This window comes from Melopsittacus undulatus, chromosome 1 (assembly GCF_012275295.1).
Source record: "Melopsittacus undulatus isolate bMelUnd1 chromosome 1, bMelUnd1.mat.Z, whole genome shotgun sequence".
Taxonomy (NCBI): domain Eukaryota; kingdom Metazoa; phylum Chordata; class Aves; order Psittaciformes; family Psittaculidae; genus Melopsittacus; species Melopsittacus undulatus.
Genome location: NC_047527.1, coordinates 72,094,649 through 72,112,395, shown reverse-complemented (window position 1 = coordinate 72,112,395; position 17,747 = coordinate 72,094,649). Strand labels below are relative to the sequence as shown.

At 40.9% G+C, this 17,747-nt stretch overlaps 1 protein-coding gene across 5 annotated transcripts in view; it reads right to left on the bottom strand.

Annotated features, from left to right (window-relative positions):
• TENT4A (terminal nucleotidyltransferase 4A) overlaps positions 1–17,433 on the bottom strand; it is a 58,233-nt gene extending 40,800 nt beyond the window's left edge. For all 5 annotated transcript variants that reach the window (XM_034061265.1, XM_031052850.2, XM_031052851.2 and 2 more), the window contains exons 1-3: positions 16,338–17,433; positions 1,565–1,688; positions 10–56 (exon numbers count right to left, since the gene is read on the bottom strand). In XM_034061265.1, the coding sequence (XP_033917156.1) occupies positions 10–56; positions 1,565–1,688; positions 16,338–17,161 (995 nt within the window). In that variant the 5' untranslated portion in view covers positions 17,162–17,433. The remainder of the gene's footprint in view (positions 1–9; positions 57–1,564; positions 1,689–16,337) is intronic.
• Positions 17,434–17,747: the final 314 nt, after the last annotated feature.

Here is a 17,747-nt window from a genome sequence, read left to right as displayed (position 1 = left end):
ATTACTTACCTGGTTGGAAGATAAAGCCCTGTACTAAAGCTGCCAAATATCTGGACCTGAAAAAAAAAATCCACACCAGTGAAATAACTTATAATTATGAATGCTCACTTCATTTCACTTTCACAAGACAAAGATTCTTCTGGACTCATTAAGGATATAGCCCAGCAAAAAGTTATTGAACTTAATTTTATTGCATACTGTGTGAAACCTGCAGAAATACACTTTCTCTTATAGATGCAACTTTAGAGGACTATTTTTTAACATGAAATGACTACCAATCCTGCTAGCAGCAGAACACAATCTTTTGAAACAACTCCTTTTTGTTGTTTATTTCCAGTTTGATGTAAGTATAGGCTGTTACAAATTCCCTTCCTCCCCACTTCTTTCTTTCCTCTTAGGACAGCTTTACTGAAATTGAAAGAGTTTAAGGGAAACATTTTTTCCAAATTTTTAGGTTTAAAAACACCAAGTGCATCTAAAACATACAATTCAGATAAACATGAATACTGCAGATTTTACTGCAAGGATGATTATGAAATTGTGGCAAGTGTCTGTGTGTGGAAAAGAAAGCATGCTGAAGAGACATTCATGGCTCACATCAAATGCTTTGGCATGCTTCTAATAGGGAGAATCAAGACTTTCTTCTCCTTCTGCTACAGCAGAGCACGATTTACAAGTTCACTTTGAAATTACCTATGAGAAGGTTGGGCAACACCAGCCCATTTCACTGTTTATCTCTGTTCCCACAAACTAGAAAAATGTTATCACTAAGGAAAAATCGCAGATAAAGATGCAGCAGAGAAGCTTTTCTGTATCATTAGCTCAGCACTGTGGCCACAGCCCTCACTCTTCATCATTGAAGGCTATAAAATCACAATGGTCTGAAATGTTTCTGCTGCTTCACAACATTACTATCTGGTAATCAGAAAGGTGATGCTAGAGATATACTTTACATTACTTCCATATGCTTTTTGCTTGGGAGAAGCTTACTGTTTAGACAATAAAGAGCTTGAAAATACAGCAACTTCATCTGCAATGTAGCTCAGGAAGTCAGGTTCACACTAAAGCATGGTTAAAGTAATTTACTGAATGTCAAACTTGTGAAGTGTACAAAAAAAAAAAAAAATCTGTGTTTTAACCATTCTGTTGTAAAATATTTATATTTGCAAATATCCAGAGCCAGGACTTCTTGCAGAAATAGATACATAGGTAGGCAGTCTCACTTTAATATTAAAAATTAAGTTATACAGTGGCAATCAATTTAATAAGCTTTTACTTTAAGAAATGCACTTCTTAAAGTGGAAGGTTCTTCACATCCATGGTTCTCAAAATGAAAAATAAAATTATCAGTAGCCTTCATTAACCTTAAATCTAGGTTTTAAATTTTCTCCATTTTTTTTAAATGAACTGCAAAGTACTGCAAGAGCTGTGATATTAAGTCAATTGCCTTAAGTTTGAAGTCTTATCTGTTCAATTCTAAACCACAGAAAGATAACAGCAAGGTTAAGTGAACAGAGCTCTATAATTTACCAGAGAAGCAAATCAACACTTAAATTACACTCACATCAGCTGTAGGCCAAAGATCTTTGATGACAGTTTCTATCCTTTTCACCACTTCCCTTCTCATAGCTGCTTCTTCAGGACGAGGGGACATGAAGTCATAGAAGTCAATTATTTCTTCGTGTAGTCTAAAGGACAAAGTAGTATCAGTTATAATGACAAGTTAGCTATTACAGGAAACTGCAACAAAAACAAGCCATAGGCATTATTTAATATCATCATTTAACCAAAACAAGCAGTACTTTCAAGAAAGATGAAAGCCTAAGTGATGTGGCATTCACACAGGTAATTGGAGGGTTTGGGGTATGGGATTTGGGACAGGTATATTCATACTTGATTTTTATGGCAGCACCTCACAGCAACCTAAGCAATACCTACACACCAGCCCTCATCACTTTACCTAAATACCAAAGATGTCAAAAGCCACAGGATGCGAACACTAGTAGACATTCTTACTGGCTCAACAGTGAAAGTTATATTCAATTCCTGATTCCCAAAGATTACTTTCTTTAAAAAAAAAAAAAAAAAAAAAAACCACTAAAAAAAACCCAAAGCATAGTCTTAAAAACTATACAACGACCCAAATGTGAAGCAGCACAAGAACCATTAAAATCTTCAAGTGGGTTTATTTTCAGGGGTTATTACTTCTGTGTATGTGGAAGTTTAGACAGACTTGCAAACAGGCCACTAGCACTGAGTTTTTGTAGAGGGCGATAAAAGGGGGCCATTTGAGTGTTACCTGATGTGAAAATACCCGCTTCAACAGACAGGGATTCCTTTGACCACTTAAGCCCTTTGTTAGCAATTCATTTATATAGGAAGTGACCTTCCAGCTGATCTACTCAAAGTATATAAATATTAAATGTATCCTCAAGTGGAAAGTACATTAATACCAGTGTTACATGAGGAGTTCTGATACTGGATTCTTATACACCTGTTAAGTCCACTTATTCCCCATCTCCTTGTACCTTAGAACACTCGCTGGCAAATCTGAGAGATCAATTTGAATTTTCAGGTGGCTATCATGTTTATTTTCAATGAAAAAGCATCAAGCCAAGCCAAATATTCAAAAAACATATAAATTGAATACTGCAGTGAAATACAAATACTGTCCTAAAATAAAAATATCAAGTCAATCCTTAGTTAATGTGCTTGGCCTTTCAATGAAAAATTTTATAAACCCCTAGTACAACTCCTAACTCTTCCCCTCAAACTTTTGCAACTCACTTTACTAAACAATTCTCACTATAACAGATAGCCTCCAACGGATCAGGTGTCCAGTTTTTAAGTGTCAGGATTCCTTTCCATACACAAACAGATTTTAGCAGCAAAGCATAATGATACTTCTAAAAAGCATATATACTTAAAATTACTGTTTGCCCTTTCGCTTACTTTAAACTGGGGCTGGATCCACAAAAGAACTTTTAACTACACAGCAGACTTGTCAACTAAACATATCAATTTGTTGATAATCTATTTGATTTCTGACAGCAGACTTGTCAACTAAACATATCAATTTGTTGATAATCTATTTGATTTCAAATCTTCAGAGGAAGACAGAAAATACAAACCAAAATGCTCCCATTTTTTGTTTCTAAGAAGTACGCTTTGGGGTTTTTTTTCCCCTTTCCAACATGACAAGACCAGTGAATTGAACACCTGAATGCACCCAACAGCAATGGGGCCACTGTCCTTGCTTATAAAAATTAGCAGTAGGAGAAAGCAAGAAAAGACAAAGCAGTTATCCAACTCCCTTGCATCAATCCTTCCAAACCTCCAGCAATTTCATGTGGCATATTTTCAAGGTGGATCACACCCATAATGTATATTAGCTCAAAGAACATATCTTCCATTGATTTTTCTAGGTCTTTTTAGACCATTTATGCTTTCATAATTCATGGCATTCTATGACAATTTAAATAAGCATCACAATTAAGAAGTGCTTTATTTTTAACTGCTGCTGGTTAATGATTTTATCTGATGCTCTTTTTCCTGGGGGAAAGAAAGTTATTACTGGCAGTTCATCTCCAAGCATAACACTTCTCAGGCTCCCAATTCATATCCACTTGTCTCTATCCACCAGGTCTCTTTCAAGCTAGCAATCCTCATCTGTTTCTCTCTCCATCCACAGGAGAAAGTCAGGAGTTTGATCAGCTTTCTGTTGCACCATGTTCTCAGACAGGTGGCCAGAAATGCACACAGTCAATACAACATTACACCATTCAGTCCACTTGCTTTTACTTCACTGTCCATATCTTTGCAAAGATTGCTACTAATGACTATTTGAGGATATCTGTGCACATAGCTGGCTCTTTGAAAGAAACCATTATCAAAGAGCTTCAAGGTGTTTTCTGAACAATAGCCACCAACATAAAGCCCACTCACTGGGTATATTCAGTCTGAATTACTTCAGATTCATGATTCCATATGTACTAGAATTTAATTTTCCCAGCAATTTTATAACCTAATGAACAACAGACTCCCACTGTGACTGTCTGCAGTCAGCTCCCGCTTTCTATTATCCTTTCCATCCTTTTCTCATTCGTTTCTTCCCTCCAGGTATTTATGAACATACCGAGCAACAAACTCTTGACAAATTCCACTGGTAACACTCCCCTATTATAAATTAAGTATTTTATTCTTTCCTTTGGTTACTTCTAAGCAGTTAACCCATCAGCCCAGCAAACCTGTGACTGTTCAATCTGTACAAAGCCTTCAAAAAAAACCCAAACATATTCTTCTGGGGAAAAAAAAAAACAACTAATAGTTCCATGTTATCAGACTGACCACGTGAATAAGGATTAACAATGAGTCTTTCAAGGAAATTAGACCTGTGAGACAAATACCTTTATCAAAGCCTGCACTAGCCCATTCATGTTTATGCATGAAAGGAAGTTTTGTTTTGTTATGGTATCAACCCTGTCCAAACACTCCTGAAAATAAATGCATTTACAACTGCCATCCCATATTAGGGAAGGAGGAGATGGAAGGGATCTGTTTCCCTATGCACTGCAGCCTCTATCATACAGAGCAGTTTTTCAAAAGCAACCCCTAGTGTGTCAGCAAGGTCAGAAATACACCAAGCACACAAGCACTCTCACTGCCATGCCCCACTAAGCTTCTGTTCAGATGATTAACACTGCTGCAATTCACAATCATGTTATGAAAGACTCAGAAAAAGACCACCCACCAACTAGTCTGTATTTTCTTCCCTGATCTACTTCTTAAAAAGTCAACTTCGTATTTCCTACCTTGCACTGGCAAGGCAGCACTTCATTTAATGTTTCAGTTTGCATTGGACAACAGCACAAAAGCTAGATAATCAAAACTCGTTTAAAATTCAAACCATACACTGTGGTTTCACAGTTAAATTCATCCAGAATTCTTCAGCGTATGCTACCATATAGAGGTGTACAACAGCTTTCTTTCTGCTGATGGACTTAAACACTCCTTACTGAAATTTAAAAAGACAGTTCCCTGTAGTCAAAGGAAGTTCTAGGGATAAATCTCAAGCCCTTCTCTTACAAAAAGCAATGCAATTAGTTCACTTAGTTTTTACTACATGATCTGACTTCTCCTGGGTGCCCTTTCATGTCTTTGTATGAGCCCTAGAGACTTGTAAGTTTCTTGTTTTCAATGTGAAAGGTTTTCAGGTTTTAACACACTTCACAAACCTGTTCTCAAATCCTCGGTCTTAACAGACTTCTATTTTGCTTGCTTTCTCCAGTTTTTCTAATTCAAGTTTCTACATCTCAGAGAGTATCATCTTCCTGGACTACATCCTTCTGGATAAGAATCAATGCTATCTCCACAGTCAGCATAAGACAACATGACCATCTTAATACACCCTCTTCAAGCACTTCATTCTTTCAGCTTCCTCCTGAAGAACCTTCTCAAACCTGAGATGCTTTTTTAAAATTTAATGTTACTGTAGTTTACATTTTCATAAACACCTTTGCTCAGACAAGGTTACTGAAACACAGTCACAAAAAAGGCAGCTCTGATATACATAAAACAAGGTGCTGTGTACTGCTCAGAACTAATCTCAGAGTAACTTCTCTACTAACTGAAGGCATAATTTGCTGTCTGGAAAAAAACCAAATCCCTACATGATACTCACCCAGCCAATACAGGAACAGTTTTTAGTTAAGTATTTTGCCCATGCAGCCTCTATGATCTTCATGAGCACTTGCTACTTCTTTGGACTGTGACTAATCATTAGGAACAAAATTTCAATTTGTGGCACATGATGTACATGCAGATGTAAGTAACATCTTAACTCTTTCCTTTAAAAGAATGTAACTTCTTTCAACATATAGCACAGGTCAATCTCCTCAGCCTCCTTCTGACTTGTTAAAGAATTTGGGCTATCAACAGCATCCCAGCACCTACCTATCTTCTATCACATTTTATGCCTATTATACTACTTTCCTAGCAAAGACAGGCATTTTAATGGCGTTTTCCACACAGCAGTTTCACTATACTTACAGAAACACTTGGAGATACAACTATCATTTTAATACAATGTGGAACAGGGAGATGCAGAAGAGAGGCTACTAGTATTTGCTACATTTTTCAGTTTGCCAATTTTAACAGCCTGAAGGAACCTGTTGTTCACTTAATACTATTACCACTAAGCACAGCAAACATCTGCTGCTTACAGGCTGAACTATGCAAGAGAATTGACACCTTCTGTTTAGCAAAAAATTCATCCCTTTTACTGTTTTAGGAAAGGCAAACACATTTTCAGTCTTCAGGTTAAAATAATACTCAGGAAACATTCTCAGATTTTTGTAACGCCTTTCCTGAAAGACATATTTCTAGGAAAGAAGATCATCTACTCTCATCATTTAGTTGATCTGCAACTATTACTATGTATAATATTGACCTGTTACTTCAAGGGCTAACTTAAATGCAGTGCAATGAAATTATCAAACAGCATCAACTAGGTGAATGAAAAGCTGTTGAACTTTTCATCTTTTAAGCTAGCATCCTGTTTCTTAATCACATCTACACTGAGCACATTCATTTATTCTGAAGGAACATATAGAAGCATGACTGCATCATTTACATGGAACGACTGATTCTTTTTTAAAATATACTTCTTCTAGTAAGTAAAGAATATGATTAAAATAAAAACATAAATTATAATATAATATAAAGAATATGTTTCTGACTGAAAAGTCCAACACATCAGCCAAGAATCCTTATAAAAGGGAAGAATAGATGCCAGAGTTGAAGTATGTGGGTGTGGTAAAGAAACAGAGAGGCATAGACAGCTTTTCAACAGAAGCTTTGATGAAAAAAAGGTTGCAAATAACATCATATGTTCTTTCAATGAAGCATGAACTCCGAAATGTGCATGAGGACTTTGCTGTCTCAAGACTTGAATGGTGAATGGCCCAGCAGCCACTGTTCATATTTCAAAAATCTGTTGAATTATACTTTCACTTACACTCCTGCAAAGCTCAAATGCATTATCTGGGAAATGCACAGGTGAAATCTTACACTACAACAATCAAATGCATTTGATAACAGAAATCAGTGCTAGTCAAACTCGGGAACAGTCTAGTGAAATCAAGCAGAATATAAGCCTTGGGTGATATGGTTTAGTGTGAGGTGTCCCTGCCCATGGCAGGGGGGTTGGAACTAGATGATCTTGAGGTCCTTTCCAATCCTAACTATTCTATGATTCTATGATTCTACATATGTGATTTAATATAGTATATTCTGAGATACAGACTTTTTCCAGTATAACCCAAGATTTAAGACATCTGCAAAAATAGCAAAAAAAGAACTATGTCCAAGGAGAGGCACTTACAGTTCTTCTCCTCACACCCTACTCACAGCACCTATCACGTGCCTTTACTTTTTTATACCAGTCCTCCTCATCAGCAGTAACACTCAGGTAATAGTACTCTATGCCTTATGCAATGTTCTAGGCTTACAGGTGAGAAAAGTATGAAAACATAGTACTACGTTCACAGACCGTAGTGCCATACCAAATCAGTCTCATGATGCTACGTAATTCAGAGTACAACTATCTTTTTTTTTCCCCAGTGTAATTGTACGGAAGGTAGCAAACTGAAAGACAGAGTAAAAGAAAGCAGAACTTAGGAACCAGAGCTGTGAAATGTTTTACAGGTAGCTACCCTAAATACTAAACTCAAACAAGAATGAAAGCTATTTTGCAAGTCAGCTACTAGAGAGAATGGAAGAAAAAAGTACTTTTGTTCTCAACTCCAAACAGAATAGTTCATAGTATTTTGTACCTTTTCCACAAAAGATCATACTTTTCTTATTTCCTCTCTAAGCTTTCTCTTTATCCCACACTCCTGCAAGTCAAAACCAGTCCTAATTGTAGATTTCCTTTCCAATTACATTTTACCTCTTAGAAGCATTTTTGACAGTTCGCACACCCAAGAAACAAAGCTTGCTGGACTGATTTACACTCCAAATTTAAAGAGCTGAGTAACAGAATTTGTTTGCATTCTGGAACAGAAAAATAAAACTAATTTTGTTAAGTATGTCAACCCAATAAAACTCAACCAAGTACCTTATTAATGGCTGGATGTACTCAGAAAAAAAATGCATTATAACTATCTAGAAAATAAATTGATCTACATCTCCAAGTTAATACATGGCAAAATAGACCCACTATGTAAGCTTCTGAACAGCTGTACATTACTCCTGACTTAAGCTGCTGGACTTTACCACACCACCAAGAAAATATCACAATTATTTTGTTGTATCAGTGAAGGAACATACCATATGCTAAATCTTGGAACTGAATCAGCAAGCTTGCTATGCCAATAAATAGAACCGCAAAACACTGAAATTCCTATCTCAATACTGTTCTTTTCCAAAAGCCCAAACATCCCAGGCAAGTCAGAAAGGTTGCAACAGCACTAACATAATAGTGATGAGAGACTCATTATGCCCATGTAGATCAGGTATGTGTTACATCAGGTTAGCCACTGAAACCTTTAAGAGGAGCAGCAGCTCTTGGCATAATCTTGAGCAATGAAGTCTAATGCAAAATGCATCCATCAAAGGACCACAAGCAGCAAACTCTGCACATTAAAGTCAGTATCTCCGCAAGACAACAACAGCTAAAAAGGCCTTTTCTGGATTTAAGTACTGCTTCATTTTGACATATAAAAAATGAAGCTTCTTGATTTAAGAATATCAACCAGAAGAACAATGTGTTTCAGAGACTATTAAAGATATGACACTGGTTGTTTAGCAGTAGTGTGCATCACTAATCAGATTTCAGGGAAAAAGATCTACTACCACCTTGTCACAAGATTCCATCAGAAGATGTCTTCAGAAACCCCAAAAGTCATGTACAGAGCAGGAAAAGAGGATTGGAAGATTAAGGCTATCAAAAAGGATTATGAGGAACAACTTAACAAGATGCAAAGCTATGGTTGAGAAAGGATAAAATAGCTCAGAAGCCCCAAAACCTGCTAAGTGAATTACATGATCAGAACAGAGAAAGTTACATAGAGACGCTGGTGGGGTTTTTCTTCCTTTTTTTTTTTCTTTTAATACCAGAGAGGTTTCTCTGATCCTATATAGCTATACAGGGAAAACCTGTCTCAAACCCAATTTTTAGGAGAAAATACTTCACAGCAAAATCTATTCCTAATAATTTGGGAATCACCAAAAGCACCACTCACTCAAAATCACATTTCTATCAGAAGAATGTGAAGCAGTAATGTTTTTTTTTCTTAAAAAGCATTAGACATCCATAATAATCAAACTAGTCTAAAGTAGAATCAATGCGACACTTGAATAGTTATGACTATATCAAGATATCAACACAGATTTTGTAAATGGAAGTAGTATCCGAAAGAAAACCTGTGGAATTATTTCCAAGAATCAGTGAACCGCAAAGGAAATCCTGTTATCCACTTGGATTTCCAAACAGCATTTGATAATGGTCCCACATGTCCTTATGAAGGCTTAAGAAGAAAATAAGCTTACATGGGAATAGAGGGAAGATTTTCATTTAGATCATTAAAGCAGTGTTTTAAACAGAAACAAGCAGCTAGAATTCTTATTTTCAGTCTTAAAGGAAGATCACTAGTGAAGCCCCAAAGGGTACAAAGAGTCAAGCAGAGAAGTCTGAGACTGCAAAGTTACCTAGAATAAGCCAGCTCAAGAACTGCAAATGGACATTAACATACAGATTGCACAATGAAGCAGCAGGCAGAGTTTGAGACAGGATACGTATAAGCACAACAGAGGCATATGAGAAAATTCTGTCTTTACAAAGATGCAATGACAGGCTCTGCACCAGCTCTAAACACAGAGAAACAAGATCTTGAAATAAGAATCCTGTTAAAAGGTCAGTTCAATACTGGGTAGGCAAAAAGAACAGGCAAATCCCATGTTAATAATCAGGAAACAAAGTACAAGACAGAACAAGATAGCCCAAGACAGGAATACTATGACACTATCACACAGGTCTGATTCATCTAAGTCTCAAAGATACAACAGAACTGAAAAGCATACACAGGTGATATAGATCTAGAGGCATGAAACAGCTTCAGTAAAAAGAATTACTAAATAGACTGGAAAACAGACAACTATCAGGCAATTCAACTTTTTTCCTTCTCTCTTTCAAGTCAGCTGCAAAGGACACTCATGGACTGCCTCAGACCTGTGGCTGGCAGCAACTACAACCTTAGTAACAGGCTCAGGACAAAAAAAAAATAAATAAATAAAAATGGATCTTTACATAATGCATAGTTTAACTGAGGAACACCTTGCCACAGGAGACTGCTGATCCCAGCTCATACCAGCTCAAGATGAGACAAGACAAACTCATACATAAAATCCATAGCAAGCTGAACAATGCACCACCTGTAGCCCAGGTAGCTCAAGAACCATTGATCGTTTAAAACTGAGATCTTATTCTGGGAAATATCACCATAGGCTCACATTAATATATTCCTCTCCCAACATTTGGCACAGTCTCACCCAGTATAGCCGTTTATGTTCCTAGTACCAATCATCTCTACTGCCAAAGCCCAACTATGACAAGCACCATGAAGCTAACTGATGTCAGGATTAAACTGCTCAAAACATGTCCCACTCTCGTTTACACACAGATGTGAGCACCTGTCATGCAAAGCCTTCTCAACATTTCACTATTGTAGCTCAGCCTTTCTGACCTCTAGCACTATGTGTTCTCTCAAATCTACTGCTGCCAAAATATTCTTTTCATTCCATGATTGAAAGTATCAGTCTCTAATGCTACGCTAGGTATCCACTTTGTAAGGAATCTTTGATCTCTACCTACACCACTCAACTTAGTTGACCACAAAAAAAAAAAGGTGTTCTGATCTTTCGACAATTCATCCAGCAGCTACCAGCAAACTCTGCTGTGCACCAAACTTTAGCCATGAAAAACAAATCGCTCAACCACCTCCTGACACTCTCGCAAGCCCCTCTCCAGGAATGTACTGCAACAGGCAACCACTCCCACCCTCCTTCTTGCATGCTACAGTATATACTACCTAGATCTGCCCCAGTGCTAAAGCCAGATGAAGTAAGAATTGAGTGTACATTGACAGCACTGCTTGCACCACATTAAGACCTTCACTACAGGTATCCACGCAACATTACAGATACCAGACACTAACGATTTCACAGTGGTGTGCATGAAGTGTAGCCCACTGTGTTGACTCTATTAGACAGTATTAGAGCACTGTAAGTACAGGGAAGAGTTAGATACCACCCTTGCAAATCTATTAGAGCCTTCACATGTGCTAATAAACATGCCAGTGCAGAAAGTACAGGCTACACAGTTTCCAAAGTCTGCATTTTTTCAGCTCAGCTGAAGTACAACAGAATTTGCAAAAGGGGCTGACAACATGGCATCTCTACATATTAATTTGCATTGCCCATCTCTTACAGCAGCATAATAAGCAGCAAGAGTTGACAAACATGCAACCAGAGCTATGGAAGGTCCCGAATGCAATACATTCTTAGTGCATTGTACAAAACCCAGTATTTATCTTGGTCACCAAAGTTTAGTAATGTACCATAAAAGCAAAAAGACCAGTACAACTGGAGTTAAGAAACGCTTCAGCATAAGGTGAAGGAACAAACAAAACTTACAATAGACTAACATAGACTAATATAGTAACACCACCACATCTGAATAGCTACAGAAATGAATCTCTGGACATAATTTTTGGTAGACAGTGCCCTTCAGCTGCAAACTCAACACTGAAGAACACTGAAGCAAGTCTTCTGGGGAAGCATCATTGTAAGCTTACCTTGCTTATAAGAATTCTTCCCAGGTATCTGCTATGGTCACCAGACAATGCTGGCCTGAATCCTTCTTCAGCCTAATCAGATGTGGAGGTGTTTGTGCTCTTGTGCTCTACAAGACAACTTTTGTGTCATTATCAAGAGATTGTTAAAGACAACAGGTAGCGATGAATACAGTAAGTCATCAGGTACTATGCAATGCTAACTAGCCTAGGCAGAGCACCATACCAATGTATCATAACACTTCTGGTGTTCACACTAAGGCTCAACAAGCCAGTTCTAGTGCTTCTGCACAGCACTGCAACATACCAAGCAGATATGCCAGGTATTTTAGCACTAATCTTATTCAACGTCTACAATTAATCTGAATTATTTAGTTGAAAGTACTGAGAAGAACAGACTTTTTATTGTTAAAAATGCCTTAATTCTTCACTTTGTTAAATTCATATTAAGAAGCAGAATAATTAGGTATGATTTTATACTATTAATACTAAAACTATTAGCTACATCTTCAGAAAAAGTGCTTTATTACCTGTATACCCAAGCAATGCAAACCTAGCAGTAGAGTCCTTAGTAAAAAAAAAAACACGGAATAGCTTGGTGGTACTGGCATTTTGAAATAAAATTTCAGCATTTTTAAAGCCTCTGGATGCTTAAATTACTCATATATTTAAAATATTTACATTACAGAAACAAACAGTATTACTTTGAGGAATGAAAGTGGCAGACCCCAAGAATACTAGATGTAGTTTAAAACCCCTCAAGAGGATACTTAACAGTATCAAGAAACCACATGTGGTTCTGAACATCAGTCACAACACTTTGAATTAACCTCATAATATTAAAGGACACTTATCTGCATCGCATCTGAAACCAATAATTTTGTCATCTGTACAGCTAACTTAAACCCAGACATTTAAGAATTTACACTGTTGCTCTCTTAATCACTCTGTTGAAGCAGTGGAATCACAGAATAGTTAGGGTTGGAAAAGACCTTAAGATCATCTAGTTCCAACCCCCCGCCATGGGCAGGGAAACCACACACTAAACCATGTCACCCAAGGCTCTGTTCAACCTAGACTTGAACACCCCAAGGGATGGAGCATTCACAACTTCCCTGTGCAACCCATTCCAGTGCCTCACCACCCTAACAGTAAAGAATGTCCTTATGCCCAATCTAAACTTCCCCTGTTTAAGTCTTAACCCATTACCCCTTGTCCTATCACTACAGTCCCTAAAGAAGAGTCCCTCCCCAGCATCCTTATAGGCCCCCTTCACATACTGGAAGGCTGCTATGTGGTCTCCACATAGTCTTCTCCAGGCTGAAAAGCCCCAACTTTCTCAGCCTGTCTTCATATGGGAGGTGCTCCAGTCCCCTGATCATCCTCGTGGCCCTCCTCTGGACTTGTTCCAACAGTTCCATGTCCTTTGTATGTTGAGGACACCAGAACTGCACACAATATTCCAAGTGAGGTCTCATGAGAGCAGAGGGGCAGGATCACCTCCTTCGACCTGCTGGTTGAAAATATGGTTTCACTCTCCTCACCCCTTACTTCCAGAAATCTGGAAAGAGATATGCAGGTCAATCTAGGGCATCCTAACGCTATGGTTTAGGATATAATTAATCAAGCATGACTATTCAACACTTGAGTTTTATGAGAGGGAGAATTTCCTTTACAACACAAAGACTGGCATGCTGCTGTCAGAAGGTGGGAAAAGCAGTGAATACAAGTACACTGGAAAAAAACAAATGCAGTACATAAACAAGAGCAAAGCACAATATTTAGATATAAAGCATTCCTAAAAATCACTGTACCTACCACCAGAATGCCACTGAATACGTTTGAAAAAACAATAACAACTTGCACTGCTACAGACCATCTCCATCTCTGAACAAGAAAGTGGAGAGAGCACAGTACTATTTCAAAGCATGCAGGCATTTCATCAAAAGTACTACTGCAGCCTGGGAGAGGGCAGAGATAACCCTTTTTAGTCTGTTACCAAAAGACAATACAGTAACACTGTGAGCTACTGCATGTCACTCAGACATTTCAGCTTGCTGTAGAAAAACATTTGGAAAAAAAAAGTAGAAAACAACATTCATAGCAGAGTAAGCTCTAACATCTACTCACAGGAGCGTAAGAGCATCTATAATCAAGTCCTTCTAACTAGAATTTATGTCCAAAGCAGACTGGAAATGATGACTTTGACAGCTGCATACACCAGTTTAACACCACTGAAGATGCTTTGTCAACAGACCATCACAGTTATGGAAGTGACTGGGCTGGCAGTTTCAAGCAACACCAGGCAATGAATCAGGAACGCAAAGGATCCAGGAGAAACTTCTGTGGGGATTTGTTGCCACATCCATCTTTTCAGTACATTTTTATTTGAACAGCCAAGTAATACACAAACATGGCTTCAGGAAAATTAAGTTAAACTCACCAGTAGTCAAGAATTACTGCAGAAAGTAGACAGCCACTCCACCAGTGACAATATTTTTGTTATTTCTATCATGCAAGTACTTCACAAATAAAATAAAAAAAAAACCAAACAACTTTAACAGCAAACAGAAGCTTCTTTTAGAATGCACACTTGCCCAAGATTCACCTTGGGTAACAGAACTCGATGTTTAAAGCAGAAACTGCTTAAGTCCACAGTTTCAGCTTCCATGCTCTCCTTCAGCACTAGCTCCCTGCTACTCTAAGGAAACTGGAACTACGGAATCACAGATGCTGTAGTTGCTAGTGTCCCACTCCTACCATCAGGTTTCACTGCAGGAATACTGATCAGGAAATACAGCCTCCACCTTCAAAGATATTTAGCCAAGAACTTGTAATTAGCACATCAGCAACAGAACTGAATAGTGCAACTGAAGCTTGGCTAAACAATTTTCTTGTCTATGGATTCTCTATACACTCGAAAGGTGACATAACCTTTATTACGGAAAAACAACTGGAAAAAATAAGGGGGGAGCAGAAAACAAAAGATAAGGATATGTCACTCGCATAGGTGGTGTTGCCTACAGCTAGAGGTCAGAACCTGCAGAGCCCAAATTCAATCCCCAGGTCTGCCATAGACCTGATGAGTGACCTGAGGCAACTCCTTCATCCACTTGCCTGGAGATCTACTTCAGTTACACTGATTTGCCTTACACAGATAAATTAAAATGTTAACTCAATGTTCTACTGCATCTCTATGGACATAAAACAAATATATTCAGAATATTTTTTAAGATGCTACTGGAACTTTAAACATACATCTTAGCACAGGACCCAAAGCTCCCAGCGTATAACACCTCCTGTAAGCAATTTTAATTTTTAGTGTCAGTTTGGAATTAAAATGCAGTAGTCTTGTCCTTCTCAAGAATGGCTACAATTTGAAAAAAAAAAAAACCACACAAAACAAAAAAAAAACCCAAACAAACAAAAACAGAACTTGAAAAAACTATCTTTTAATAGTTTTGGCTGACTTCAGTGCCTGACAGCTCCACCCAGAACAGAAAGGGAAGACACTGTCCGTAGGTTAAATATTCCACTTTATTTCTCCAGTTCTGAAAGCATACCCTGTTATCTTTATCTTTTTCACTCCACAAATATTCACTGCCTCTACTTCATGGGCATCCAAGCATCCTCCAGGAACCTTTAACACTGGAGAACAACCTTTGCCCCAAGTGAAATTTGACAGCTGAAATACAGAAATCTCAGAGAGCACGAGAGAGGTGCTTTTTTCAGGGTTAGTCCCTTCTACACACTGACTGAACCAAACTGAATACTCAGCCTTAATAACTACCCACTGATATGAGAAACTTATGGCCACAGAACAGGATGAGCTTCTTAGATGTGTTCTCTTTAGAAAGTCAAGATTTCAACTCATATATGGGCTGGCTCAGTGCTATACCATTTCCCTCAAAAATGTTATAAGATCACATTGACTTTCACACTTATTTCAGCAAGAATTGAGCACACCCCTTTCAACTGATGTTCCTAATATTCCCCGAAGTAACCAGTCTACTACAGCCTAAGGAGAGGCATTTAAAAATTAGTGCAAGGCTCTTCTTTGAGCTCCTCTAACTGAAGGCTTCCACTTTCCTCTTACATTATGAATTGACCTCAAGAGCTTTGACAGGCACCCCCCACCCATTTTTGGTTTTATTATTGAAAGTGCCCTTTGACAGTGGCTGGACAACTTCACCTCTCAACCTACTAAAAAGCAAGGCCTAACCCCTCGAATGTGTGGGTTCCCAGGCCCTGCCTGCATCACTGCTTTGGCCAAGAGCCACCCAGCCAGCACAGACTAAGGTCATTTACTAAAGAACATGTTTTTGTGATCCACCATCCTCTGTCATCAACCTTGCTGCCCCAGCCGGCTCCTGAGTAGTTCCTGTGACCCCCAACCCACGCATCCCCACGCCCAGAAAAGCTGTAGAAGCTGCCGAGGACCCCCATTCCTCTGAGACTGCAGCACGCCCAGGGGCCCCGGCTGCTCACCCCTGCACGCCGGGGCTGTATTTCCTAGTCTTCCAGGGTGTGCCCGGGCTCTGCAGTGCCGGCTGAGGCTGCTGCCGCTGCTGGTGTGGGGAGTTGTTGACGGCGACGCCTCGGCTGCCGGACAGCAGGTAATTCATCCCATAGGTGCTGGCTTTATTTTCTCGTTTCCTACGGCCCGGGTGGTACTGGTGCTGCTGGGGAGAAGCCGGCGGCGGCGGGTGGGGGCTGCGCGCCAGGTGTGGGGGCTGGTGGTGCCCGTTCACTTTGTTCTCGTGGAAGTTAAAAAACTCCCCGGGTCCGGCCCCGCTGCCCAGCAGCCCGGGAGGAGCCACCGCCGCCGCCCGGGGGCCACTGGAGGAAGAGGAGGAGCCGCCGCCTCCACCGCCGCTGCACGATCCCGAGGAAGAGAAGCCAGGGCTGTCAGTGCCGGACTCCACCGACGAGCAGGAGGACGAGGAAGACACGGAAGGCGACTTCTGCAGCCGCCGCCCTCCGTCGCCGCCGCCGTTGACCGCCGCGGTGCCGGCGGTGGCAGGGGGAACCAGTCCGGTTAGCAGCGCCGGCGGAGAAGGCGAAGGCGAAGGAGGCGAGGAAGAGGAGCAGCAGACACCACCGCCGGGCGCGCCGAGGCGCACACAGCTGTGGCCACGGGGCGGGGAGGCGGCGGCGGCCGAGTCCAGCGCCGGGGAGTTAAGGCAGAGGTAGTGCGGGAAGCTGGCGCCGCCCCGGCCCCCCACGCCCTGCGAGGTCTCCCAGATCTGCATCCACAGCGCATTCGCGGGTCCTTTCTGCTCGGGCTGGATCCAGGCCACGCGGGGATCCATCCACGCCCGTCCGCCGCCGACCCTCACGGCCCGGCCAGAGCGCCGCGCCGCCGCCCGCTCACCGCCTGCCGCGCACTCTCTCCCCTCGGCGCGCCGGGCCCGGCAGCGGGGCTAGACGCGATCCGGGAGCAGCGGCATGTGTCGCGTGGGAGGAGGAGGGCAGAGACGGGCGAGGCGAGAGCGGCTAAGGAGGAGCGAAGGCGGCGCAAACTGTACCCTGCCCGGAGCGCTCCCCTCGCCGTTCCAATGTGGCGTCCCCCTCACCAGGGCCAGAATCGGCACTGCGCATGCCCCGCGGATTTTAAACCTTCACTGGAGACGGCCGCCCTGGCAACCGCACATGCGTGGTGCGCGACGCGAGACAGGCGGCAATAGGGAGGGGGAAGGACGTCGGAAGGCATCCCCCGGCTACCGCCCGCTCGCCCCGTGCGCATGCGCTCCAGGCAGGCGTCGGAAGGGTTAGGAAGCTTTGGGGCGGGAGGACGAGCTTGGGTATCCGCCTGCGCCTGCGCGGGGTGGCTCCGGCTGGCAGCAGGATGTGAGGGGCCTCGGGCGGTAGTAGCTGTGTTGGTTGTTGTTCAGTTGC